This window comes from Hevea brasiliensis, chromosome 3 (genome assembly GCF_030052815.1).
Source record: "Hevea brasiliensis isolate MT/VB/25A 57/8 chromosome 3, ASM3005281v1, whole genome shotgun sequence".
NCBI lineage: Eukaryota > Viridiplantae > Streptophyta > Magnoliopsida > Malpighiales > Euphorbiaceae > Hevea > Hevea brasiliensis.
Window position 1 is genome coordinate 99,403,337 of NC_079495.1, and position 27,642 is coordinate 99,430,978.

General features: G+C 34.0%; 3 protein-coding genes across 10 annotated transcripts in view; all 3 read left to right on the forward strand.

The window, feature by feature from the left end:
• Window positions 1-9,847, forward strand: part of LOC110634810 (uncharacterized) — a 29,194-nt gene extending 19,347 nt beyond the window's left edge. Inside the window, exons 21-28 of one of the 7 annotated variants that reach the window (XR_002491051.2) lie at window positions 6,019-6,114; window positions 6,203-6,283; window positions 6,374-6,445; window positions 6,887-6,931; window positions 7,010-7,093; window positions 8,419-8,522; window positions 8,639-8,854; window positions 9,430-9,847. Coding sequence is in view for 1 of the 7 variants with exons in the window: in XM_021783947.2 (XP_021639639.2) it covers window positions 6,019-6,114; window positions 6,203-6,283; window positions 6,374-6,445; window positions 6,887-6,931; window positions 7,010-7,093; window positions 8,419-8,522; window positions 8,639-8,786 (630 nt within the window). In the remaining 6 variants the exon portion in view is untranslated. Of the gene's footprint in view, window positions 1-835; window positions 2,283-2,517; window positions 2,885-6,018; window positions 6,115-6,202; window positions 6,284-6,373; window positions 6,446-6,886; window positions 6,932-7,009; window positions 7,094-8,418; window positions 8,523-8,638; window positions 9,263-9,429 lie in introns of those variants that run through there. The other 6 variants (XR_002491052.2, XM_021783947.2, XR_009147644.1 and 3 more) reach the window with 6 other exon arrangements.
• Window positions 9,848-11,601: 1,754 nt separating this feature from the next.
• On the forward strand, window positions 11,602-16,154 carry LOC110634812 (uncharacterized). 2 transcript variants are annotated; one of them, XM_058144154.1, is made up of 3 exons: window positions 11,602-11,876; window positions 12,014-12,429; window positions 12,642-13,189. In XM_058144154.1, exons 1-3 carry the CDS (start codon window positions 11,712-11,714, stop codon window positions 12,676-12,678), a joined length of 618 nt encoding a protein of 205 aa, XP_058000137.1. In that variant the 5' UTR covers window positions 11,602-11,711; the 3' UTR covers window positions 12,679-13,189. The 2 variants fall into 2 exon arrangements, with proteins under 2 accessions (XP_058000137.1, XP_021639642.2); XM_021783950.2 differs by lacking the exon at window positions 12,642-13,189 and adding an exon at window positions 15,547-16,154 and having other exon boundaries at window positions 11,610-11,876.
• Window positions 16,155-21,131: 4,977 nt separating this feature from the next.
• LOC110634819 (PHD finger protein ALFIN-LIKE 1) lies at window positions 21,132-24,408 on the forward strand. Its single transcript, XM_021783964.2, has 5 exons — window positions 21,132-21,456; window positions 21,558-21,590; window positions 22,143-22,365; window positions 23,513-23,633; window positions 23,966-24,408. The coding sequence occupies exons 1-5, from the start codon at window positions 21,366-21,368 to the stop codon at window positions 24,218-24,220; spliced, it is 723 nt and encodes a 240-aa protein (XP_021639656.1). The 5' UTR covers window positions 21,132-21,365; the 3' UTR covers window positions 24,221-24,408.
• Window positions 24,409-27,642: the final 3,234 nt, after the last annotated feature.

Here is a 27,642-nt window from a genome sequence, read left to right on the forward strand (position 1 = left end):
GTTCAGTGAAGGCCGAACTGGTAATAAGGAAGGAGTTAGTTTGGATGGAGTGGTACTGTCTCAAAGTAATGATTTTAAATATCTCGGCTCAGTCCTTCAAATGGATAGGAGATGTGAGGAGGATGTTAGTCATAGGATTAAAGCCGGATGGTTGAAGTGGAGACGTGCCACAGGAGTTTTATGTGATCGCAAGATTCTCAATAAGTTGAAAGGAAAATTTTACCGTATAGCTATACGATCGGCCATGTTATATGGTAGTGAGTTTTGGGTATTGAAGGAGTCTTATGTGTCTAAGATAAGAGTTGTGAAGATGAGAATGTTAAGGTGGATAAGTGGCCATATTAGACGAGATAAAGAACGTAACGAGAGCATTAGAGAAAATGTAGGAGTTGTGCCAATTGAGGATAAGTTGAGAGAAGAGAGATTGAGATGGTTTGGTAATGTGAAGCGTAGACATACAGAGGTTTTAGTTAGACAAGTAGAGCACATTAGGTTAGATGATAGAAAGAAAAGAAGGGGTAGACCTAAACTGACCTGGAGGAGAGTAGTACAACATGACCTAGAAGCATTACACATTTCAGAGGATTTAACACATAATCATTTAGAGTGGAGAAAGAATCCATATGGCTGACCTCAAATTTTTGGGATTATCATGGAAAGTCAATCACTATATTATTTCTCTGTATATTCTGTATTTTGTATTCCTATTTAGAATTTCTTATTTAGGATTTCTTTCTAATTAGTGGAACACAATTATAGGAATCAATTGTATATATATACCCATGTACAGATTAATTGAAATTAAGGAGAATCATCTTTTTCTACATGGTATCAGAGTAGGTCATCTATATGGGGTGACTATTTGTTCTCACCACCCAGCTCAGGAGAGACCTTGGCCTCCGACCTGCCGTCCCCTCTGATCCGGTAGCCGGAATCCAAGCGTGTGAGGCTCACACGCCTAACTCAGGTTCTCCTTGTTTTTTCACTCGCTGGCGTGTGGAGGCGTGTCCGCCGGCCGTTTCGACTCCGATCAGCATTGCCAGTGTTGCCTCAACCCTCTCATTCCACCACTGTGTGCTGTTGCCTGATCCAGTACACTATTAAAGGACTTCTGAGGTTTAGTTCTCAAATCCTATTTCGGTATTTGCTTGATTTGTGATTTTGGGTTATTTTGCGGCTATAAGTACTTTGGATTAGCGTTTCGGTTAGTTTTCTTTGTCTCAACAAATAGCAGACAATAAGAATGTTATTTCTGATGTGATTCCGATGATGACTAAGATCACGAAACATAAACTTAATGGTTCGAATTACCTGGAGTGGAGTAAGACTGTTAGGGTCTATTTGCGTAGCATTGATAAGGATGATTACCTTACTAAAGACCCACCCACTGATGATACACGGCAAACTTGGCTATGGGAGGATGCTCGTTTGTTTTTGCAGCTTCAGAACTCGATTCACAGGGAGGTAATTAGTTTAATTAATCACTGTGAATTTGTTAAGGAATTGATGGATTACTTAGATTTTCTGCATTCTGGTAAAGGGAATATCTCCCGTATTTATGATATTTGTAAGGCATTTTACTATGCTGAGAAAGAGGATAAGTTTCTCATGGCTTATTTTATGAATTTTAAATGGGTATATGAGGAACTTAATGTATTGTTGCCTTGTAGTTCTGATGTGAAAGTTTAGCAAGCCCAACAGGAGCAACTGGCTGTTATGAGTTTTCTTGCAGGCCTTCCTTCAGAGTACGAGACTGCTAAATCTCAGATTCTCTCCAGTTCTGAGATTTCCTCTTTGTATGAAACATTCACACGGGTCCTTCGTACAGAGAGTACTCAATCTTCACAGCTTGCCAGTAGTGCTCTTATTAGCCGTAATCCAAATGAACAACAGGGTAATAGAAGAGGAAGTAGATGAGGAATTACAGGCAACAGAGGTAATCAGCGTAATGGGGAGGCTAGTTCTAATCAGGACTCAAGAAGAGTCATTTGTTATTATTGCCATGAGTCTGACCATACAAAATATAATTGTTCGCAACTTCAGAGAAAAAATCAGCGATCACAGATGGCAAATATGGCAACAGAGGATTCTACAGTATCTTCCTCTGAGAACTGTTTTGGTGTCTGCAAAGGATTTTGCACAGTTTTCCCAGTACCAGGCATCTCTAAAGCCTACTAGTTCCCCTGTCACTGCGATCGCTGAGTCAGCTAAATCCACTACATGTCTTGTGTCTTCCTCATCCAAATGGGTTATTGATTCTGGTGCGACAGATCACATGACAGGTAATTCTAGTCTTCTATCTGCTTTTCAGTTTAATCTCACTTCTTCTACTGTTACTTTAGCTGATGGTTCTACTTCTTGTGTCATGGTTCTAGAACTGCGAATCCGACTTCGTTAATTTCTTTGTCATCTGTTTTGTGTCTATCAAAATTCTCTTTTAATCTACTTTCTGTTAGTAAACTTACTTGTACCTTAAATTGTTCTGTTTCCTTTGTTCCTGATCAGTGTTTGTTTCAGAATCTTACGACGAAGCAGATTATTGGTAGAGGACGTGAGTCTGGTGGTCTCTACATTCTGAAAAATCATATATCGCGGTCACTTGTTTGTTCCAGTACCTTAACACTTCTTGAAGCTCATTGTACATTGGGCCATCCTTCTTTGTTTATCATTTGTTTATCATGAAGAAGTTTTGTTCTCAGTTTCAGTTTTTATCATTACTAGAATATGAGTCGTGTCAGTTTGCAAAACATCATCATTTGCCTTCTATGTCTAGAATCAATAAACGGGCTTCATCCCCTTTTGAGTTAGTTCATTCTGATGTTTGGGGTCCTTGTTCTATTACTTCTAAAACTGGATTTTGCTATTTTGTTACTTTTGTTGATGATTACTCTCGTGTTGCTTGGTTATATTTAATGAAGAATTGTTCTGAGTTATTTTCTATCTTTTGTGTCTTTTGTAATGAAATCAAAACTCAATTTAATATTTCTGTGCGCATATTAAGAAGTGATAATGCCAAAGAATATTTTTTAGCACAATTTCAGTCTTATATGACACAAAATGGCATTATTCATCAGTCTTCCTGTGTTGATACCCCATTCCTGAATGGCGTGGCCGAAAGAAAAAATCAGCATCTTCTTGAGGTAACTCGTGCTCTTCTTTTTTATATGAAAGTTCCTAAACACTTTTAGGCGGATGCAGTTTCTACGGCATATTTTTTGATCAATTGTATGCTATCTTCTGTCCTTAATGGGGATATTCCTTATACTGCTTTATTTCCTACAAAATCTTTGTTCCCTGTTGAACCCTGTATTTTTTTTTGTACCTGTTTTGTGCGTGATGTTCGTGCCCAGGTTACTAAATTGGATCCGAAGTCTCTCAAATGTGTCTTTCTTGGGTACTCTCGGCTCCAAAAAGGGTACCGCTGTTTCTCTCATACTCTTAATCGTTATCTTGTTTCTGCAGATGTCACATTTTTTTAGTCCACTCCATTTTTTTCTCAATCATTTGTGTATGAGAGTCAGGGGGAGGAGGATGATCTCTTAATATATACTGTCCAACCAATGTCTAGTCCTCTTCCACAGCTTGTTCCTTCTGTCTCTAGACCTAATCGACCTACTGTTATTCATGTTTATTCTAGGAGAGTGGAGATTCCTGACTCAGATCCTCCACCAGCTACTTCGTTGGGAGATCCTGTACCTCATACTGATTATGATTCTGACTTAGACTTACCCATTGCTCTTCGTAAAGGTAAGCGTTCATGCACTTACTGTATCTATTCTTTTGTTTCTTATAATCAATTGTCTTCTTGTTCTCGGTGTTTTGTTACTTCTTTAGACTCTGTTCCTATCCCTAATACTGTTGGTGAGGCACTGTCTCATCCATGCTGATGTGTTGCTATGAAAGAGGAAATGGAGGTTTTAGATGCTAGTGGTATATGGGAACTATTGCCTTTGCCCACTGGTAAGAAAGTTATTGGTTGCAAATGGGTATTTACAGTAAAGGTAAATCCTGATGGTTCTATGGCTAGGTTAAAAGCACGCCTTGTGGCAAAAGGATATGCGTAGACATATGGGGTTGATTACTCTGATACTTTTTCTCCTGTAGCTAAATTTACTTCTATTCGCTTGTTCATCTCTTTAGCAGCTACATATGATTGGCCCCTGTACCAATTGGATATCAAGAATGCTTTCTTTCATGGTGATCTTCAGGAGGAGGTGTATATGGAGCAACCACCTGGGTTTGTTGCTTAGGGGGAGTTGGGTAAAGTTTGTAGGCTTCGGAAGTCTTTTTATGGCTTGAAACAAAGTCCTAGGTCCTAGTTTAGGGGATTCAGTGAAGCAGTACAGGAATTTGGTATGCAAAAGAGTAAGTGTGATCAATCAGTATTTTATAGGCAATCTGAGGCTTGTTTAATTCTCCTGGTAGTCTATGTGGATGACATTGTCATCACTAGGAGTGACTCTGCAGGTATTCATCTCTTAAAACCTTTCTCCAAGCCCAGTTTCAGGCCAAAGACTTGGGATTGTTAAAGTATTTATTGGGTATTAAAGTTATGAGAAGTAAGAAGGGTATTTTCTTGTCTCAAAGAAAATATGTCCTCGATCTATTGAAAGAGACAGGAAAATTAGGTGCTAAGCCTTGCAGTGCACCAATGATTCCAAATTTACAACTGTTAGCAGGGGATAGTGAATTGTTTGAAGATACAGGAAATTGGTAGGAAAATTGAACTACCTTATAGTCACTCGTCCTGACATTGCTTATGCTGTTAGTGTGGTAAGTTAGTTTGTCTTCCCCAACTGTTGCTCATTGGGAAGCCTTGGGACAAATTTTGTGTTATCTGAGGGGCGTTCCAGAAAGAGGTTTGTTATATGGTAATCATGGGCATTTGAATGTTGAATGTTTTTCAGATGCTGACTGGGCTGGATCTAAGGTTGACAGGAGGTTAACTACTGGATATTGAATGTTTGTTGGAGGAAATTTGTTGTCTTGGAAAAGCAAGAAGCAGAGTGTAGTTTCTCGATATAGTGTTGAATCGGAATACAAATCCATGGCACAATCAGTATGTGAGGTAATGTGGATACTTCAATTACTAGATGAGACAGGTTTTAAGACCTCCCTGCCTGCGAAATTATGGTGTGATAATCAAGCTGCTCTCCATATTGCTTCTAATCCGGTGTTTCATGAGCGGACCAAATATATTGAGATTGATTGTCACTTTGTTCGTGAAAAGATTCAACAACAGATCATCTCAATAGGACACATCAAAACTGGAGAGCAGTTTGGAGATATTTTCATAAAAGCTCTGAATGAAGCTGGGATTGACTACATTTGTAACTAGTTGGGCATGATTAACATCTATGCTCAACTTGAGAGGGAGTGTTATGGAAAGTCAATCACTATATTATTTCTCTATATATTCTGTATTCTGTATTTCTGTTTAGGATTTCTTATTTAGGATTCTTCCTAATTAGTAGAACACAATTATAGGAATCAATTATATATATATACCCATGTACAGATTAATTGAAATTAAGGAGAATCATCTCTTTCTATAGGGATAAAGGCTTAGTTGAGTTGAGTTTAATGAAAGAAGAAAAGTTAAAGTTATATCTTGTACAATTGCGCAATGATTTAATGAATCCTGATATTTTATGCTATATCGCTTAAAGACAATGATGAAAAGCAATGGGGAAAAAATTACTCAAAATGCTGTTTGTATAGGATATTGCAGGGCATTGGTTGAGTCCATTTCCAAATCAATATTGAGTTTAATATAGGGCATTACTTGAATCAAAATCAAAGAAGGATTTTTTGAATACTTGTTAAATAAGTTAGTGATTATTATATTTATCTTTTTAAAGAATTGCTCAGTCAATTAATACATTTAAAAAAAAAACACTCTAATAAAAAGATAAGATGTTTAATTTACGATATTTAGTCTACTTGTAATATCTGTTGGTTTAATTGAGTGCTTTTTCTTACTATCAATTGAAGTTGGTGTAACTTAACTTGATGCAGGGATCACCTCACTCTGGTCCAGTGCTCTCTCCAGCAGAAGTGTTAATAGCCATTCATGGAATTGATCCCGACAAAGATGGAATTCCCTTGAAGAAGGCATGTCCTAAACCCCCTTTTTTTTTTCCCCTTTGTCAAACCATATGAACTTGAGGAAGTGAAAAATGATATGTGCTTCTATGTTTAGGTCACAGATGCATGTAATGCTTGTTTCGAGCAACGGCAGATATTTACTCAACAAGTTATTGCGAAAGTTTTGAATCAGTTGGTATGTACACCTTGAACTTCTAATATTACAACGCAAATTTCAATTGCCTATGGCTGATCTTATTGATGAAAACAAGGTTTTATACTGTAGGTTGAGCAGATTCCTCTTCCTTTGTTATTCATGCGTACGGTGTTACAAGCTATAGGTGCTTTTCCAGCACTGGTAAGAAATTCTCTAGAAATTTTAAATTAAAAAGCAAGTTTTCTTTTAAATTTTTGGAAACATCAATGGATGTAATCTGACTGATTGATTGTTAAGTAAAAAGCATTTGAATTAAATCAGGGTACATGTTTTTACATGCAAATGCATATGAGGATGTTATCATTTCATTTAATAGGCACTGAAACAAATGTGTGTGTATGTTGGTATATGCCTGCTTAAGTGACTCATTACTCTTTAGAATGCTCTAAGCAGTTGAGAAGATTACTCTTTAGTCGGGAAATGAGAAACGAAGTTGTACTGTTTGTTTACTGTGATTGCTCTAGTTAGTTCAATTGAATATCTTCCCTTTGAAGAGGCAAAATTACCTGGCTCTTTTAAATTTAATAATTTTGCATAAGATACTTGGGACTTTCTATTTACCTAGCAGTTTAATTGTTGTAGGTGGAATTTATAATGGAGATCCTTTCTCGTCTTGTTAACAAGCAGGTGAATACTTTATAATGAATTACTGGCATTTTATGGTTCATAGATTTTTTTTTTTATTGATCTGATTGGTTGTTGCAGATATGGAAATACCCGAAGTTGTGGGTTGGATTCTTGAAGTGTGCCCTCTTGACAAAGCCTCAGTCATTCAGTGTGTTGCTTCAGGTGTGTTCTCTTATGTTTGCTCCTTTTTATTATATCCATTTTAAACTATATTTCATTGTCAACCAGAGGCGTGCTATAGACTATCTTTGATTCTTGACATGTGTAGCTCTCAACTCGTCAATACCTTGGCTTGAAAATGATGATGTGTGATCTTTTTAAAAGATTTTATATGGGTGAAACCTTTTAAACAATAGTTGCAATGCGATTCTATGAAGGAAATCGTGGTTGGAATAACCAACTTCTTGATTTATGAAATGAGAATGAGAGAGAAATATGGTGCTAATTTGTGCTGTGTCCTCATGAAACTTCAATTCTTAGAACTTTATCCTTCAATTTATAAATTCTAGAGAGTGGGTTGAGAAAATCAATTTGAAATTGGATAGTCTATCCTAAGAAAGGTTAATTGAATTGATTCAGTTTTGTTTGGGATTATTCAGATCATTCTGTTTTTCTATTTGGTTTCGTTTTTATTTTTCTAGAAAAGCCTGTTGGTTAACAACCAAATTTAAGATCCTTTTTTTTTATGATTTATTAAATATTGGCATTTGTAATTTGTGATTTATTAAATATAATTTAGTGCGCTTAAAATTTTTAACCTTAAAATGCCTACTTTTGTTGTTGTCACACTTTGTGATGGTTATCTTGTTGAATTTGTAATTTATTTTTGGTATGCTGCATAATTAGCCTAGAGATAATAATGTTGTGGTGGCTGGCAGTGAAATATGAATGTATAAATTTTATGGTTAAAAATGAATTTGTGCTAAAATAAGTTCCATCATTAAGGGTCTAATTTTAACTTTACAAATTGAATTTATTCAACCAACCAAGAAACTGTTGAGCAAATTATTTGAACAAAAATATATCTGGTTAGCCAATTTTGCACTTAACTGTTTTTTCCAGTTCAATTGTGTCTCCAGAAAATCTCGAACTTACAGTTTGAGTTTGATTCAGAATGGTCTTACAATTCAGCTTACCAAACTGTGCGGACCTCACAAGGGGATGCAGAGAATCACCAAAAAAAAGAGAGAGAGTGGATGGGGAGAGTTTGGGTTTAATTCTGTTGACCAAACCAAGCTGATCCTGGAAAAGGAGAGAAAAAGGAAAAAATGGATTGGGGGGGCGGGGGTGGTGAGGAGAGTGTGTTTGTTGAGGTTGAGATGTGTGCTGAGAGAAGATAAGGAAGAATATTGACTTTCCTCACATATTTTTGTTTAGTTTTGGTAGCTGATTTAGTAGTGCAATGGTTTACCTGAGAATGTGGATCGTGTTATTGTAGCAGTTTTTATTCTTTGCCTGTTTGATTAACTGGGGGTTTTTGTTTTCAGCTACCTCCTCCGCAGCTGGAAAATGCACTGAATAGAACTGCAGCATTGAAAGCCCCTTTGGTTGCTCATGCTAGCCAACCAAACATCAAATCTTCACTACCAAGGTTCAAGCTTTGGCTTTTATTTCTCTTCTTTTCCTTTGATTTTGTGAAAATTCCCTTGTTCACTTCTAGGAGAAGCTTACTTCTAGTTCCTGACCCTAGAAGTTTTTCATTTTCAGGTCTATTCTGGTGGTTCTGGGAATAGCTCCAGATCCACAGACTTCAAGTCAGTTGCAAACAAGTCACAATCTAACTGGTGATGCTAGCAATAACTCAGATAAGGAGGTGCTGGCAGAGAAATCTAAAGAATCTTCTACTGCTAGTTGACATGCTTGAAAATCAGATTTACTGGATCAGAAGATTTTGCCTCAATGGAGTTGCCAAGCTAGGCCAAGGTTAGTGGCATTTGGATCCCTTCCAATTTTCCAGTTCTGATTCCCATGCCATAATCTTCGCATTGTACATCAGTAGGATTTTAAAGAATCAAAGGTAGCCCCATGTTGTATCATACCTAACAGCTTATAATTCAGAATACCAATTAATGGAATTGCTGCCTTGGCTGAAGAAATTGACAATCAGGAAAAGATGTTAGGAAAGCTTTCTAGATGAAGTTAAAGCATGTAATTATTGAAATTTTGTTAGTTGAATGAACAATGATTTTTTTTAGTTGTGTATTTTCTTAAATATAATTTCTTCTGTAATTTATAACGACGTTTGTTACTACAATAGATGTATATTAATTTAACCAAGAATTTCCTGTTTGGTTGATACCCATCATTATTATCAAGAACATTCATTTTTAAGTTTGGTTATTCTCAAGAACATTCATTTTTAAGTTTGGTTATTCTCCCCTTGTTAGATTGATATGAATGGTGAATGTGTTCTACTAACGATATTGAAGACAATTAATTGTAGTCATCTAGTTGTGTTGTTTAATCGCTCCTTTCTGCCTTGCAATTTTGATAAACAGGATCAAGAGAGAGGTAGATGCTAGCCATTAATCATCTCTTAAAGCTATTGTCTGCTTAATCAAATGCAAGGCTGGTGAATTTACGAAGTAAAGCAATGAAACCTTGCGGTTACATTGCTCTGAACAGTCGAGTTCAAAGAGGGACCATGGCATAAAAGCCATTTATTCCACAATTGATAACTATGTTAGCTAATCAGATTGCTAATGCAATAAATGGCAATACTTGCTACTGAAACTAGTCACTCCTCTCCTAGTGTCAACACTTTTACCGGGACAAGGCCTTCTGATGTAAAAAAAAAAAAAAATCCAGAACCTTCAAATTCATCAGCACTGGTGATGGTGCACCTATTTTCAGTCTACTCAAATGATTGTAAATCTTCTTAGCAATTATATCAATGAAAGATGCAACTATCTGGTAGGTGTACCAAGCAAATATGCCCGATTTACTGCACCTGTTCATAACAGTGAGATTATATAAGAAATGGCAGTATTTGATGGCAAAATATCACCATGGAAACATGCATATTCTTGGTTCCAGCAAAACTTGGTTTTTCTTACACTGACAACAAGAAGCAGGAATTTCATGTATCTGAAATCATTCAGGCATAAAATAAAAGTACAGGCCTAATATCCTTTTGAAGGGACATGTGCTTGAGAAGTGGAAGCAGGACATCCAAATGGCAAAAGCTACACAAGCCAGTTCACAGAAACAAACAGCAACGAGGTAGAACAAAAATATTTGCAATTAATTATTTAAAGATATGTTTACTAGTGAAAAATAGTTTTTTTATTTTTTATTTTTTTAAAAAAAATATTTTTTTTAAATTGAGAAAATATAGAAAATATATTCAATTATCAATAATCAAAAAAATATATTTTAATTTTAAAATAAAAGAATTACATATCTTTCATAATTAAAAAAATTATTATAAAATCAAATTAAATTGATTCTAATTAATAGATTTAATTTTAATTAGTATGGTTAAAATTTCGGATTATTTAATTCAATTTAATTTATTAAATATTTTAATTTTTAAAATTTTTAAATTAAATTAAATCAAACCAATCCAATGATGCTCATCTCCACACGTGTATATGTGTGTCATCAGTTTTATCTTCACCTCTTATATGTTTTTTTGAATGCTTTAATTTTGATAGTCAGTTGATATATTTTAAAAATTTGATAAAACTATTTTAACTGTTGTTATATGTAAAATGATTAATAATATATTTATTAGATTATTTATTTTATTTTTAAAATAAATATATAATTATTTATTTATCGTACAACATATATAAAAATTAAAAATATAATTATTTTTTTATGTACTATAACTAGTTTACTTGTTTTTTAAGGAAATTAGTTTACTTTACTATTTAAAAAACAGTTTAATTATTATTATAATATTTTATATTTATTTATTATTTTTATAAATTTAAATAATATATTAATGTAAAAATTTAATTTAAAGACATAACAATTTTATAATTAATTAATTTTAAAGGATATTATAATCTAAATTAAAAAGAAAATTAAATAGTTGATAAAATAAGCTCCTAAAATATAGCTTGCGGTTTTGATAAATTTATCAAATAAATTAATTTAGTTATTTAAATTTCTATCAATCACATTTAATAACAGAATAAAAATTTTCATAATTTAATTTAAAAAAAAAATTCAAATAAACCCCTCAACTTTCCATTAAAATTTAAATAAACTCAATTTAAGTTTTAGGTCTAAATAAATCTAAAACTTTACATTTAAAGTCACTTAAGCCTTACCTTTGATGAAACTAAAAAAATTATGATAATTAGAACTTGAACCCTAATTAAAATTTCATATGACTCTCTCAATTTAGGATGTTTCCTTGTGATCATCATCAGTTTAAATTTTAGTTAGTATTTAAACTTTAAAATAATATCACAAAAAAATAATTTCTGTCTGCTTTAATCATGAAAAAATTGTAAAGAATTATAGGATCCTAATATTTATTGTCTAATATTTGACTCTTTCTCCTCTCTTCCCCTGTATAAGAAAGGGTTTGTAATATTATAAGGGTCAGAACATGAATAAAAATTAATATATATATATATATATATATATATATAATATTTAAAATAAAAGACAAAAATTATTATTATAATTATCCCTAACATCTGAGCCCATTAAGAGAACGGATCCAACCCACTCAAAGCGTAAAAGCAAACCAGTTATAAAGGAACAGTGAGCTTACAGCCGGACCCAACTTCAACGGTGGAAGGAGAGGAAGAAGAAGAGAGGCATGGGCGTCGACTACTATAAAATTTTACAGGTAGACCGGAATGCAAAAGACGATGATTTGAAGAAAGCTTACCGTAAACTTGCTATGAAATGGCATCCCGATAAGAACCCTAAGAACAAGAAGGAAGCTGAGGCCAAGTTCAAGCAAATCTCCGAAGCCTATGATGTAAATTATCTCCCTCTTCACCTACTTTTATCTGTAACTCTTTGTTTAATTGCCAAAAAACCCTGAAATAATTGGAAAGAAAATCCAATTTTTGCTTTTTCATGATTTACATTTTTTCACTTGTTTATCAATTGCAGGTCTTGAGCGATCCGCAAAAGCGGGCTGTTTATGATCAGTATGGAGAGGAGGGTTTGAAGGGGCAGGTGCCGCCTCCTCCGGGTGCAGCGGGTTTTGGAGCCGAAGGGGGCTCCACGACGTTCAGGTTCAATCCTCGGAGTGCGGACGATATATTCTCTGAGATTTTTGGGTTTTCGAGTCCGTTTGGAGGGATGGGTGATATGGGTGGCGGCTCACGCGCCAGCACGTCAGGATTTCCGAGAGGTATGTTTGGGGAAGATATCTTCTCCTCATTTAGGAGCGCAGCCGGAGAGAGCTCTAATATTCCCCGTAAAGGGGCTGCCATAGAACGGACATTGCCGTGTAGTTTGGAAGATCTGTATAAGGGAACTACTAAGAAGATGAAGATTTCGAGGGATGTTACTGATCCTACTGGGTAAGCTTGTTAGTTGTTTCTCAACCAAGCTTTTTATAGTTTGGGGGAGGTTAAATGCATTTTGGGTTTGAGAATTTCATGACTTTGTTGAAAATACCTTGGCTTTAAATTCTAAATGTAAGAAGTTATCTTATCCCACATTAACCATACCTTCTTGACGTGAATTTTCACGACTAAGCTTAGGGATTAACTCATTCATTACTTTTATCCAGACGGCATTGTGTGACTAGGCTGAACACAAGGGTCTAAGGTGCTGAATCCATGGGCCTAGTCATGTGTTCAGTACATGGAAGGTGAATGCATACAATCAATGTGGCTTGTAGCCTTAAGATTTTGCTGAGTCGCATGATTGCTCCTGCACCTGCACTCTTACATCTGTACAACATGGGATATGAACTTAGTGAAATTCCTAGTTAAAACTATTGTTGTACTGTCTGGACCATTGCCCACAAAGATGCCTTAATATGAGACTTTGTGAGACTGGGATCTTAGTAGATAATAATTGCAATCTCGCTTTGTAAAATTTAGTTCCTTTTGTGGTTTATCTCATCAATTTTAATTATTTAATTTATAGTTGCTGTGCATGTAAGAATTTCAATTGAAATCAGGTAGATATGGTATTATATGTTGTGATGTTTTTGAGTCCGGTTACCAGGTCTTATCTTACAAATGCCATAGAAGATGTATTGAACTTTGGATGGTTGATGATTGATGATTGACATTTGACATAATAGCAATACTTGAAAATCCTTGAGCAGAATATGGGAGCTACAAATCTTTCCTTTTCAATATCCATCCATGTGTAACTAATGGTTTGGAGTACCATGGGATGTAGGGATAAATGTTTTTAGTTTTAACTTTCTGATGCAGGAGCAAAAATTTAGAATTATTTCTATTCACTTTACTTTCTTGTTTTTTCTCCTTCGTGCATCACTTTCCTTTTTGCTTGTTGTATAGGGATCCTATCTTTACAAGTATTTGTAATGGTTGTTATTCCATTGAGCAATGCTGGCAGCTACATATATAATTGTTTTTAAAATTCTAGATCGATTTTCTTCTCTGTTTACCAGCCCAAATCAGCTGAAATATGTTCCAACTTGTTTTATTCTAAGGGATGATGGATGCCTCTTATTTCTGGAAAGAAAGTGACCTTTATTCACTTAGAAGCGTACTTTATTTATTTATATTGAGTAGCTTATGTGAATATTATTAGGATTAACTTACATTAATCCTTAATATTTTGGTTATAGTTTGGCATGCCTGAAGAGTCGATGGTGCTAGTAATGATAGCCATCATTTGTTTCTTTGAATGTATCATGCTAGTCATGGTTTGCAATTCAACTATTTGGAAAACTTGCAGAATTGCTGGATATTTTTTTTTCTATGGGAGAAGGGTCTTGGTTTGGATCAAGACCCTCACCTACAGTTACCATTTTTGTTGGTGTACAAATTTAACTAATCTTAATGGATGAATTGTAGGATGTATGGATCATGGTCTAGTTCATCTTTGTATGAGAGATTTTGAATTGGGATGAAATTATCTGCTGATAGTATGAAATATTTTGTGGCATGGTAGTGCCTTGTGTTAATTCACAGTGAGGTTGAGTTAGTTTTCCTACCTTTTGGGCCTTCAGATATCTTTTCTTTGAATCTGTATTGTAGTTGAATCATTATTTTCCTTAGGTTTGTTGGGTTATTATAGTAGTCAATGGAAGGACCATTGAGGTCGGTTAGGGAACGCTAACATGAAATCTTCTCTTGGTCCTGGTTGGCACTACACTACAATTGAAAGCATATTACTTTTCATGCTTTTGTTTGTAATTCACAAGAATATTTGTGTTTGTTGGATGGAAGTTGGAGAAAGATTAGTTCCTAATAGTCAATGGAATGACGATTGAGGTCTTTTAGGTGAATATCTAACATGAAATCTTATCTTGCTCCTAGATGATACTGCACAACAATGTGAAGCATATTTTCTTTTTCAAGCTGTTAGTTATATGTAAGGATATTTGTATGCAAAACACATTGCTTTATTTAACCTTTCATTTGTAAATCCTAATACACGAGGATAGTTTTCTTAAAAGATTATACATTCTTTTGTAGTTTCAAGACTTGCATGTAAGAAAAGAGAAAGGACAATTCTTAAGGGGTTTAGATTTTCTTGGTGAATTGGGTACTTGGAGGTGTAAGTAATATTAGGATGCCTTTCTTGAATTCAAATTTCAATGTTTGACATTGGTTCTAATTTCATCTTTTATGCCAAATTCCCAACTATACATTTCCTTTTAGATGTTTATAACTGTCAAAATCACATCTGCCAAGATATCATTACCTTTCTATCTACGTATACATTTTTCCTTTGGTTCCTTGTACTGTCATTAAATGCTAGGCATAGGTGGAACACAACTGTGACCAAACAGGTTCTATGCGTTGAGTGAACCCTGTTATAGTTCTTGTGGTTGTATTGTTGGCTTTACCATCTCTCTGATGAAGATTTGGATTCATCCAGCTTGTGGTAATCATAGTCACAGGCATTCATGGAGTTTCTTTGTTGTGGAGCATGATATCCTGCTTTTTTATTGCAGTAACTCACTTGAATGCACATAATGCCTTTTTTTTTCCTTGTTTGCTGGTAATTCAACAGCTAAATGGAATAATTTTCCTCTTATTGAGTGATAAGATACTGGAGCTACTACATTAAGATATGTTGAGGAGCTATGATCGTCAATTGGTTCAATCAAGTTGGATGCCTAATTAATCAAAAGTTTAATATTTAATACTTCTATTGATATTTTGGTTTTTTGTGAATCCACAACTGTTTGAACCGCTGTCCCTACTAGGTATAAGAATGATGTGTGCATGGATTTTTTTGTTTAACTTATTTTTTGTTTCAGTTTTTTACTTTTCGGCAATTAATTCTGCATCTTTCTTTTGCTCATATTGCCAGTAGGAAATTACATCTTACATGATAGCATAATAGAATAGCAAGGTATTAGAATAGAAAAACAAGTGGATTATTGGTCCCAATAGCAAGACTCAGGCTGGTTGGATGCATACTGAAAGTCTTATTTGTTCAACTGTGAGATTTAATCTTTTCCCCCTTTTTTATTCACATAGGAGACCAACCACTGGGGAAGAAATTCTTACAATTGAGATCAAGCCTGGTTGGAAGAAAGGGACAAAAATAACTTTTCCGGAGAAGGGAAATGAGCAACGAGGTGTTATACCTTCTGACCTTGTCTTCATCATTGATGAGAAGCCTCACAGTGTCTTCAAGAGGGATGGGAATGATCTTATAATTACCCAGAAGGTATCTCTTGTAGAAGCTCTAACTGGTTACACAGCGCAGGTAACGACCCTCGATGGACGGAATTTGACAATCTCCATTAACTCTATTATTAGTCCAACCTATGAAGAAGTTGTTAAAGGGGAAGGGATGCCAATTCCCAAGGAGCCTAACAAAAAAGGGAACTTGAGGATTAAGTTTCACATAAAGTTCCCTAGCAAGCTCACTGCCGAGCAGAAAACAGGGATCAAGCGGTTATTATCATAAAACAGTGACAGTGGCTCTCCCAACTACTACCATCTCCCAAATCTGTGTAAGCTTGCATTTATGTTCTTTGCTAGTCTAATCCAGGAAGAAAATTTGCGTTGCTGAATTGGGGTTTTCACTATAACAGTTATTTAGGAGTTGAATATTGTTTTCCTATGTTTCATTTTTCTCATTCTTTACCAGTCTAGTGCGAGTGTTAATTTTTGCCAAAACTCCCATGATGCAGTATGCTCATACTGCTGCTGGAATCACCAAATTTATTTTACCCTTCTGCTTTGAGGTCCCCTTTCCCCGTTGGCAACCAGCCAGCCACTAAACTGCTTGCCAATTGATGGCTGAATTTATGAACGTATCTGCCATGAAGGACCCATTCTTATTTGTGTTCTTACTTGTGATGGTTTTGATAATACAATTTAGGCTTTTCTTTATTTGGGACAATAATTTATTTATGAAAGTTATTTTTTAAGGAAGTCATTTTTTCTAAAAAAGGAAGAGGAAGTGGTGTTTTGTTGTTTAGTTGTAATATTTTTTATTTATACGTCAGAAAAAAAAAAAAAAAAAAAACCCATAACTAAAGCCTTAACAAAAGAAACACCAGCCGGAGCATACGCACAAAAACTAGATTGAGTGCTTTTCCATGGTATTTGGTTTACCGGTCATTGATAGATATTCAAATAATGTTTGGTAAATTAGATATCCATTGTTTCTCATCAATTGATAATTAATTTTGATTTTATTTTTTATTTGAATCATATTAATTTAAAAATTAATATTATTATTGCTTTTATCTTTCATTTATCATCTTAACACTTTAATTAATACATTATAATTTATAAAAATATTTTATATTAATAATATAAAATATAAAATACTTATTTATTATAAAAAAATACTTTTTTAATTTAAAAATGCAAAATTAATTTTAAGTTTTTTCCTTTATTAATAATATAACTCAAATAAACTAAGTTTTTATTCAAAAAATTTGGAGTCGGCTATATGGATTTACTTTCTTCACTCTAAACGATTTTGAGTTAAATCCTCAGAAATATGTAATGCTTCTAAGTTATGTTGTACTACTCTCACCCAAGTCAATTTAGGTCTATCTATTTTTTTCTTTCTATCCTCTAACCTAATGTGCTTTACTTATCTAACTAGAGCCTCCATATGTCTACGCTTCACATGACCAAACAACCTCAATTTCCTTTCTCTCAACTTATTATCAAGCGACATCACTTTTACCTTTTTTCTAATATTCTCATTACGGACTTTATCTAGTATAGTATGGCCACTCATCCACCTTAACATTCATATTTCCGCAACTCTTATAGAAGCATATGACTCCTTCAGTGCCCAACACTCACTGCCATATAACATAGTCGGTCGTATGGCTGTACGGTAAAATTTTCCTTTCAACTCATTGAGAATTTTGCGATCACATAAAACTCCCGTGACACGTCTCCACTTCAACTATCCGGCTTTAATCCTATGTCTTACATCCCTTATTTACTTGAAGGACTGAGCCGTGATATTTAAAATAATTACTTTAGGACAGTACCACTCCATCCAAACTAACTCCCTCTTTATCACCGGTTTGGCCTTCACTGAACTTGTAATGCATGTATTCTGTCTTCGTTCTACTTAACTTAAAGTCCTTTGACTTTAGAGTACTTCTCCAAAACTCTAACTTTCTATTGACTCCTTCTCCTGTCTCATCTATCAGAACAATATCATCCGCAAATATCATACACCAAGGAATACTTTCTTGTATATGTTTCGTCAGTTCATCTAAAACTAATGTAAAAAGGTAAGGGCTTATAGCTGATCCTTGGTGTAATCCAATTGAGATCGGAAAATCTCTTGTGTCCCCTCCTACTGTATGCACAATAGTACTTGCTCTTTCATATATATCTTTCAACACTTGAATGTACCTAATATATGCCCTCTTTTGTTCTAACACACTTCATAAGACATCTTTTTGAACACTATCATAAGCCTTCTTCAAATCAATGAAAATCATGTGTAAATCTTTCTTTACATCTCTATATTTCTCCATCAAGCTTCTAATGAGAAAGATCGCTTCCATAGTTGAACAACCGAGCATGAAGCCAAATTGATTGAGAGAAATAGAAGTATCATGACGTAGTCGATGCTCTACAACTCTCTCCCACAACTTCATAGTATAGCTCATGAGTTTAATTCCCCTATAGTTTGAGCAACTCTGTATGTCTCCCTTATTTTTAAAAATAAGTACTAAAATACTCCTCCTCCATTCATCAGGTATTTTCTTTGAGTTTAAAATCTTATTAAATAATTTAGTTAACCATGCCACTCCCATATCTTCCAAACACTTCCACACTTCAATTGGTATTTCATCGGGTCCACAGGCTTTACCCACTTTCATTTTCTTAAGTGCTTCCTTTACTTCTAAAGATCTAATCCTTCTAGTATAATTCACATTCTTTTCTATTATTCTATAGTCTATATTCACGCTATTACCATTTTGATTATTATTAAAGAGATCATTAAAATAATTTCTCCATCTTTCTTTAATGTCCTCATCTTTCACCAACATTTTTCCTTCTTTATCCTTAATGCACCTAACTTGATTGAGATCTTGATATTTCCTTTCTCTCCTCCTTGCTAATCTGTAAATATCTTTATCCCCTTCTTTAGTTTCAAATTTCTCATATAACTTTTCAAAGGCCTGTGCTCTTGCTTAACTAACTGCCTTTTTTGCCTCTTTCTTTGCTATCTTGTACTATCCATATGCCTCATTATTATCACATTTAGGTAATTTCTTATACCATTCTCTTTTTCTCTTCATTGTTTTTTGTACTTCCTCATTTCACCACCATCTCTCTTTTGAGGGTGGTCCATGTTATTTAGACTCTTCAAGTACTTTTCTAGCTACTTCTCTAATCTTTAATGCCATCTGTATCCATATATCATTGGCCTCCATAGCCAGCTTCCATGCTTCGGACTCAAGAAGCTCATTTTTGAACTTCACTTGCTTTACTCCTTTTAACTCCCACCACTTTGTTCGAGCTACACTATTTCTTCTGACCTTACTTGAATTGTTTCTAAACTTAACATCCAAGATCACTAACCGATGTTGACTTATTAAAGCCTCTCCTGGAATGATCTTGCAATCCTTGCATAGAGCTCTATTTGTCTTCCTAGTTAAGAGGAAGTCAATTTGACTTCTATGTTGTCCACTTTTGAAAGTCACTAAATGTGACTCTCTTTTTATAAAGTAGGTATTTGCTAGTATTAGGTCGTATACCATAGTAAAATTTAGGATGTTTTTTTTCCCCTCATTTCGACTGCCAAAACCAAAACCTCCATGAATATTTTCATAACCTTGCCTATAACTTTCTACATATCCATTCAAATCTCCACCAATGAAAATATTCTCTTCATTCGGTATGCTTTGCATTTAATCATTCATATCTTCCTAAAACTTTTGTTTACTCTTACTAACTAGTCCTATTTGTAGGGCATAAGCACTAATTACATTTATTATTTCTCTTTCTAGTACTAGCTTTATTAGTATAATTCTATCTCCTACTCTTTTCATAGCTATTACAGCATCTTTCAATGTCCTGTCTATGATTATGCTCACTCCGTTTTTGTTTCTCTTCTTTTCAGTAAATTACAGTTTGTACCCTAAATTACCCACTTCCTTGCTTTTCTCTTTTACCCATTTAGTCTCCTGAATACAAGCAATACTCACCCTTCTCCTTTCCAAGGTATCCACAAGCTCCATTAATTTTCCTGTAAGTGATCCAACATTCCAAGTGCCAACCTTGATTTTCCTCCTATCCCGTTCTTTCCTAATTAGTCTCCTTCTATGATATCTTCTATTGTTTTTCTATATTTATCTTGTATTCTGTACCACTATCTATTCTACTATCTGTCCTATGGACTAACTTTTTTACCCACACTCGTCTATGATGTGGGAACCCTTGCTCACTTGACACCACACCTGGGCGCAGGCATGGCATGGCGCGTCGCTTTCAGTGAACGCCCTACACCTTTGCATATTTCTCACTACACTCGGGCTCTGATGTAGCGTGTTGTAAGTAGAGGACGCCCCAACGTTTATATCATTTGAATTCATATCATAAGGTGTAACGAAATTGTTACTTTGGTTATCATCTACCGCAACTCTCCTCCTTTATCCGAGCTTGGAACCGGCTAAGCACAAACTACTTAGGCGGAGTTCCTTTATTAATAATAATGATAACTTTATTATTTTATAATTATATTTTTGAAGTTGTTTTTAAAGAATTTAATTATTTTTTATTTTAATAATAAAATAAATAATATAATATAATAAATTTATATTTTTAAGTGTTTAATAAAACTATATTTAATTGTTATTGTCTTTATTAGATATTTTATATATTAACAATAATAATTAAATATAATTTTACTAAATACTTAATATAAATAAACTATTATCAGCTATTAATAATTATTGGCTAATAGTTATTAGTTATATCCATTAGTTGAATTAAACAAACCCTAAATGATTAATGAAATCCAAAGCTTCGTTGTATATAAAAAATATTTCATCAACTTATCAACTTATTTTTTGTTGTTTGATTATGATGATAAATTAATGGTATATAAATTATCAAACTATGAAAAAATAAAAATAATTTTTTTAAAAAGAAAAAATTATTTTTTAAAAAATAATTTAATTTTTTTAATTAAGAAAATATTTTTCATTAATTTATTTTTTTAAATATTTGAATTGTTAAAAAATATAAAAAAAACATTTTAAAAAATTAAAGGAAACTTAAAAATTAATTAATTTGATTATTAAATAAAAATTAATGCAATTATTAAACAAGGAGCCGCTGTAATAGTATTAAATTAAAAATGAAAATTAAATAATTTGATCTGGAAATTTTATTTTAATTTAATAAATTAGTGTCAAATTGAAATGTGTATTTAAAGTTTCATGTTGCTTTTGTTGGAACTTGAACTAAAAAAAAGAAAAAAAAAAAGCAAGAAAGGTGGATTAAAGTGAAAAAAAAAAAAAAAAAAAAAAAAACCGAAAATAAGGAGGCGAAAAGCAGAAATTGTACAATGTTTTTTGCCATGTACACTCCACAGATTATTAAATGAAAATTTGTAACGCCCACAAAAGGGACGCTAACAGTAAAACTGTGCGCGCCATTAGCAATTACCCCAAATAGCGTCGATATTAGTACAACACTTCGCTCTGCTCCCTTTTCCTCTGTTTCGCTTCTCAGGTTTACATGTGTACCTCTGTCTCTCTTCGATCCATCCCTTCTCTGCAATTCAAAAATGTCCGTTTAATACAATTTCACCTCTCCAATTGAACCCCAATTTTCGATCTCTATAACTGCCAATGGAAATGGCCTCCAGTCCACGAACCGTAGAGGAGATCTTCGACGATTACAGTGCTAGAAGAGCTGGTGTTGTTCGTGCTTTAACTAACGGTAAGATTCTCCTCTCTCTCTCTCTCTCTCTCTCTCTCTCTCTCTGAATTTCTTTTTCTTTATTTAACAATGTTTGACCATGGGTTTTTTTTTTTCCTCAGATGTGGATGAATTCTATGCACTCTGTGATCCAGGTAATGTTCAGTGGTGTACCTTTAGATCGGAATTCTTCTTTATTTAATTTTTTGCTAGGCTTCGTTAACTTATTCTTTGGAGTGAATTTGAGAATCTATTTGGTTCCTGGGAAACTGTGAGGAAAAGGGTAAGAAAATAATTTGAACTTCGAGGTGGACTCCTTGCTGTTGTTTTGTATTTAGGTTAAATTAGATGTGTTACTAAAATTGTTTTGGGTTGGATATAATTGGATCAGTAGGATAGGATTTGAAGACCCAAATTAAAATTCCAATGTTTTTGTTGATTGATATACAATTTGACTTGGGATTGAATTTTAATTTTAAAGTATTTTAACCTCCACATAACAGGAACTTTCTACTGTAAAAACTAAGTAATTAGAATATGTGGAAAATGTAATTTTATTTTGGTATCTTGTGAGCTAAAAATTTTGATCTTTCTAGTTTCTCTGGTTTTCCTCTGGTTTTTGAGAGACAGAAAGGGGAAACCTGTTTCATATTTTAGCTTCTTTGTATATTTTTGTATTAAGTTTATTGATTTTTATGCTGGATTAGAAAAGGAGAATTTATGTCTATATGGGCATCCAAATGAAACATGGGAAGTAAACCTGCCAGCTGAGGAAGTTCCACCAGAGCTTCCTGAGCCTGCCCTTGGAATCAATTTTGCAAGAGATGGCATGGACCGGAAAGACTGGCTTTCACTGGTTGCTGTGCACAGTGATTCATGGTTGATTTCTGTGGCTTTCTATTTTGGAGCTCGTCTTAATCGCAATGAAAGGTATATTACTGCACATTTTGAGCGACAATGAAAACTTTTGCCATTTATTTATTTATTTATTTTGCCTTCACAACTCTATTGCCAAACCGTCATGCTTGTTCAGTGGTACTTTATATTCTTCTATGTAATTTCAATTTCATGTATAAGCAAATTCAACTTGTTGTATGGATGGTAAATATGGAGGGCTATTTATCATATAGCATGGGTTAATGTGATGGTAGAAAATTGATAAAGTATTCTGTTTTTTAGACAACATAAAATACTTTCTTGTGGATTTGCTGCACATTCAACTTGTTATATGGATAGTTAATATGGAGGATTATTTATCATATAGCTTGGGGTATCACAGGAGAAAATTGATGAAGTATGCAACACTTATTTTCTTTTTCTTGGAATACTTTCTTTTGGTTTTTTCAAACAGTAATAGGATAAATCAACCTCCAATTGTTATGATTTGATTTAATCAATACAAAATGGAAAGGAAGACAAAAATTTGGCCTACAGGTCATGTGTGACTGTCCATATTAGGAGAAATTTTTGGTCCTTTTACTGTAAAATTTCTTCAAGGACTAATGCTAGTTGCCATTATGGCTGTTATTCTTCTCATACAATATTCTTAACCATCTTCTTTTGGTAGTTATTTCTCCTACTTAGATACAAGTCTTAGTGTGATAGTAAGAATACTCTATAGTGAATTGGAGGTCACTGGTTTAAAGTTTAAACCATGGAAACAACTTCCTTGCAATGTAAGGGAAGATAGCACGCATCTGACCCTCTGTAGGGCTTGTAATGCTGTAAGTAGAAAGGGACACTCTTTCTGTGGTTAATCCTCCGATTTGTTGGCAAATAAAATGTTAATGAAACTACACAAAATTAACCTTAATAAAAAGTGGGATAATTGAACTTGTAAAAGCATTATGCTAGCTTGAGCCACTTAGTGGGAGGTCAGAATTGCAATATTTTGCAAAAGATATGGAGAAATTGTGTTGTTGCCTATCCATTTTTGCATCAAATATTATTTGATGGACCAAAATTTATTTGCCTATTGCAATATTTTTCTGATTGACTTTTTATACTATTGGTAAATATGATTTTATTTTAACTATGGCATTTCTTCACAAAAATTGGAGTAAATTTTGATCAACAGAAAACGGCTATTTAGCTTGATCAATGATGTGCCCACTGTCTTTGAAGTTGTAACCGAAAGAAAGCCTATAAAAGAAAAGCCCAGTGTAGATAGTGGAAGCAAATCGCGAGGCAGTGTAAAGGTTTGATTAATTTAAACTTAATTCAGAATTACTTGTTTGTGAATCATCCTTGTTCAAGAGCCTTTTATTCTTTACTTTCCTGTAAGGTCCTGCTTGTTATGACTGACTTGAAAATTAGAAGAATATTAATGCCATTTATTAAAAATGTGCACCCAACAATATCAAAATAAGCACAACATTTGTTGATCAAGCTGCAGTTAGCAAGCCTAATTTCGTAAGATTGAAGGATTTTTTTTTCCCCTTCAATCATTCATGGATATCTACGTTGTTTTACCATACGGATACTTAATTACCTGTTTATTTGCCACTGACTGGATCCCTTCTCGTTCTAGAGATCAGGCGATGGTCAAGTAGTTAAGAGCAATCCTAAGCTGACAGAAGATGCATACGAGGATGATGAAGATGAACATAATGAAACCCTATGTGGGAGTTGTGGTGGAAGTTATAGCGCAGATGAATTCTGGATTGGCTGTGATGTCTGTGAGAGGTGGTTCCATGGAAAGTGCGTGAAGATAACACCTGCTAAGGCTGAGAGTATCAAGCAATACAAGTGCCCATCTTGCAGCCTTAAAAGGAACAGACAGTAATGTTGTTCCAGCAGCAAACAAAGTAGTTTTAGCAATATTTACCTTTCATGTGATGTATGTGTTAGAATGCTTTGTTCATAACAAATGCCTCCAAAGGTTTAAAGCTGCCTTCTTCCCCACTAATCCTGTGCTTAACTGGCAGGTTATGTAATCTAATCTTTAAATTTATGATAAATGATTTGATACTATTAGCCTTTTTTCAGTTTTTAATGATCATTAACTAGAAAATTGCATGCTTAGCATGAGCCTATTTCCTGGGCTGCTTGGAGTTCTGATCTCAACTAAATGTGGAATGAGTGGGTGTCAATAATTCATGTTTCCGCTATTAATTAGTTATCCTAAGTATCAGAAAATTGTTTATAATGACAGAGTGAACATGGCACAGAGGTAACTAGCCATTAATGAGTAAAAACTTTGACGGGCCGCTGATATTTTGTTGTGAAATAAAGCTCAATTTACACTTTTAACCTTTGCCTTTTGGATTGAGAAAGAAAAAAATCTTTAATTTCTCTTATTCAGACATTCTTCGGTTCATTTTACAATCGGTATATATAGGCTAATTCTGTTTTTTTTTTTTTTTTTTTTCAATTTCTCGTGAGTCAAATTTTCATTAATACAAGTCAAAAGAATAACACTAGCTTTTGATTTCTTTTTTATGTTGAGCATAAATACCATTTTTAACTTCTATCCTAATAAATTGAATATCTTTTATGATTTTTTCAAAGGCACTAAAAGTATTATGAGGTAGACAAAAATAATTGTAGTTGAATAGGAGAATCACTATGACTGTAGCTCTTGATAAATTTATCAAAGAGAAAATTAAACTAATTATAGAGGGACCGTCTCATTTTTGTAAGTTGGTTCGGTCTATTACTCTTTCTATATGTCTATTTTATCACAAGGGGTTGCTTCATAGGTAGAAATGGCAACAGGTATAGTATTCGTAAAAATTATCCTGATTGAATTGAATCTGATTAATATTTATATTATTTAAATTTGTACCAAATTCAATTAAAATTTATTTTTAACTATTTGTCCAAAACCTGATTATTATTATTATTATTATTCAAATAATACTCAAACCCATTTAATTTTATGTATTTTAATTAACAATATACATAAAAAAAATTTTAATTAATAATTTATATTTTAAAATTTTAATAATTCCATAAAATATTTAAATTCTATTTACATAAAATATAATATATTTAAAAATATATAAATATTATTATAAAAACATCTATTTTATATTTAATTAATTATTTATAAAACAGTTTTAGGTGCTGGGTCCCCGGCACACAAAATCTAGTGATATTATCCTCTCTGGGCCGAAGCCCTCACGATTTTAAAACGCGTCACTATGGATTACGAACCATCAACTTATAAACCCAGCATCTCTCCCGTGTTTTGTCGATGTGGGATTTGCTTAGGGTGTTATAATCCAATGGGACTATACCTCAAATGTAATGGCCCGACCACTAGAGATATTGTACCATCAACTTATAAACCCTCTCTCCCGTGTTTTATCGATGTGGGATTTACCTAGGTGTTACAATCCACTCCTTATGAGACTAAATGTAATGGAGTGATATTGTCATCAACTTATAAACTCAGCATCTCTCCCGTGTTTTGTCGATGTGGGATGTGCCTAGGGTGTTACAAAGCCATCATGAATATTATTCCTTAAACATTAACTCATCTTAAATGTAACACCCTGAATTTTTAAATAATTATTTTATGTGTAAAATTATAAGATTTTAATGTATTAAAAATCATGGTACTCCACAAATTTTTTTTAATTTTTTGTAATTTTTTTCAGAATTTTCGGGCTTCGTTTTGGGTCCTAGGGTAGAGTAAAAATCAAATTTCAAGTATCTTGAATTTGACCAGTAGAATCAAACCGAACTAAGTTGGATTGGTTAAATCGAACCTATCCCTTTCCTTTTTCCTTCCCTCCCTTGCACGATCTGCGACCCCCCCCCCCCTCTTCTTTTTCCTTGCCTTTTTCTCTCTTTCCTCCCTTCCCCACTGCCAGCCGGCCTTCCCCTGCCCTTTCCCACACTCCGGCGCACCTCCAGCAGGCCACCCTCGCCAGCACCGCCCCTCAATTGACATAAAAATTCACCAAAACCTCCCTCCTTCTCCACGCGTTATGCCTCAGCTTCCTGGCCCAAATCCTGTCGATCTAGCTACCAATCAGATCATGTCCAGTTTCCTTTGTGTCCTACTCTTCAAGAGTTTTCTATAGATACCTATTTCATCAATTTTCATCGAGTGGTTTATGCGAATCAAGCCCAAAAAGATTTTTCCTATTTCAATTTTTTGGTTAGATTTCTCTCAAATAGTAAACCCCACGGAGATTTTGAGATCACCAGCACGCTCTACTCGGCGAGAGCTTCGCAACTACACCAATTTTGAATTTTTCCAACATCGAAATTTCGGTTGGTCCCACAGATTTTGTCGTATTTTTTTGGGCCTTTAATGGTCTGTTTAATTAAATAAAAATTATATTTTAACTCCTGAAGTTGTGGACTTCGCGTAGGTATTATCGTTTTGCTGAAATTCCACCAGTGATAGATACTATATTTTTGGGCTGGACAGGTAGGCTGCCAGACGCACTTCTAAAGTGAGTCAATATTATAGTGCTTTCCATCATTTTTAGACGCTCCGGACGCATTCTAGGTGTCAAAATTGGTATAGATAAACAAGAACTCCAAATTGTCATTTTTACCTAATGCCGAATTTAGAATAGAAATTCATAAAATATTCGTGGGTAGTCAGAAAATTGTAATTTATTTTGCAATAGTATAATAGCTGAAGGAGCGGAAGCATGAAAAACATAAGTTTAGATCATTGAAATTCAAAAATTTTTCATCTAGGGTCACATGCATCATGCAAGATTTATTTTTATCTATTTGATTTCAATGATAAACAGCATATTAAAACTCTTTTAATATATTTTTGGATCTACATTTGCCAATTAAGATTTTAGAATTAACAGATTAATTCATTAGAACCCTAGATTAGATTAAGAACAAGTGTACTAATCTTTTGATGCACTGCAGTGTGTTTGGCACCTTTAGGATGCGTCTTAGGACACCAGATGTTGTCCTTATAGCTTGTCCACACCAAGATCACCTATGGCAGCCCTTAAACAGCTTCTAAAGCTTTTTCTATGAATTAGAAAATCAAGTTTTGCCTTTTGAGAGATTACAGATGTAAACAGGACCCTAGAAATAATTTCTAGTATTTCTAATTCAAGAGATTGTTTGCTAATCTCTTTGAAATGATGAGAGATGAAGAAGAAGAGAAGGGAGATGTTCTTTGGGTGGCGGCCCCAAAGAAGAACAGGTGCCCACACGTTTTACTCTTTCATAACAACACTTATATAGCTAGGTCATCACTTAAAACCTTTGCCACAT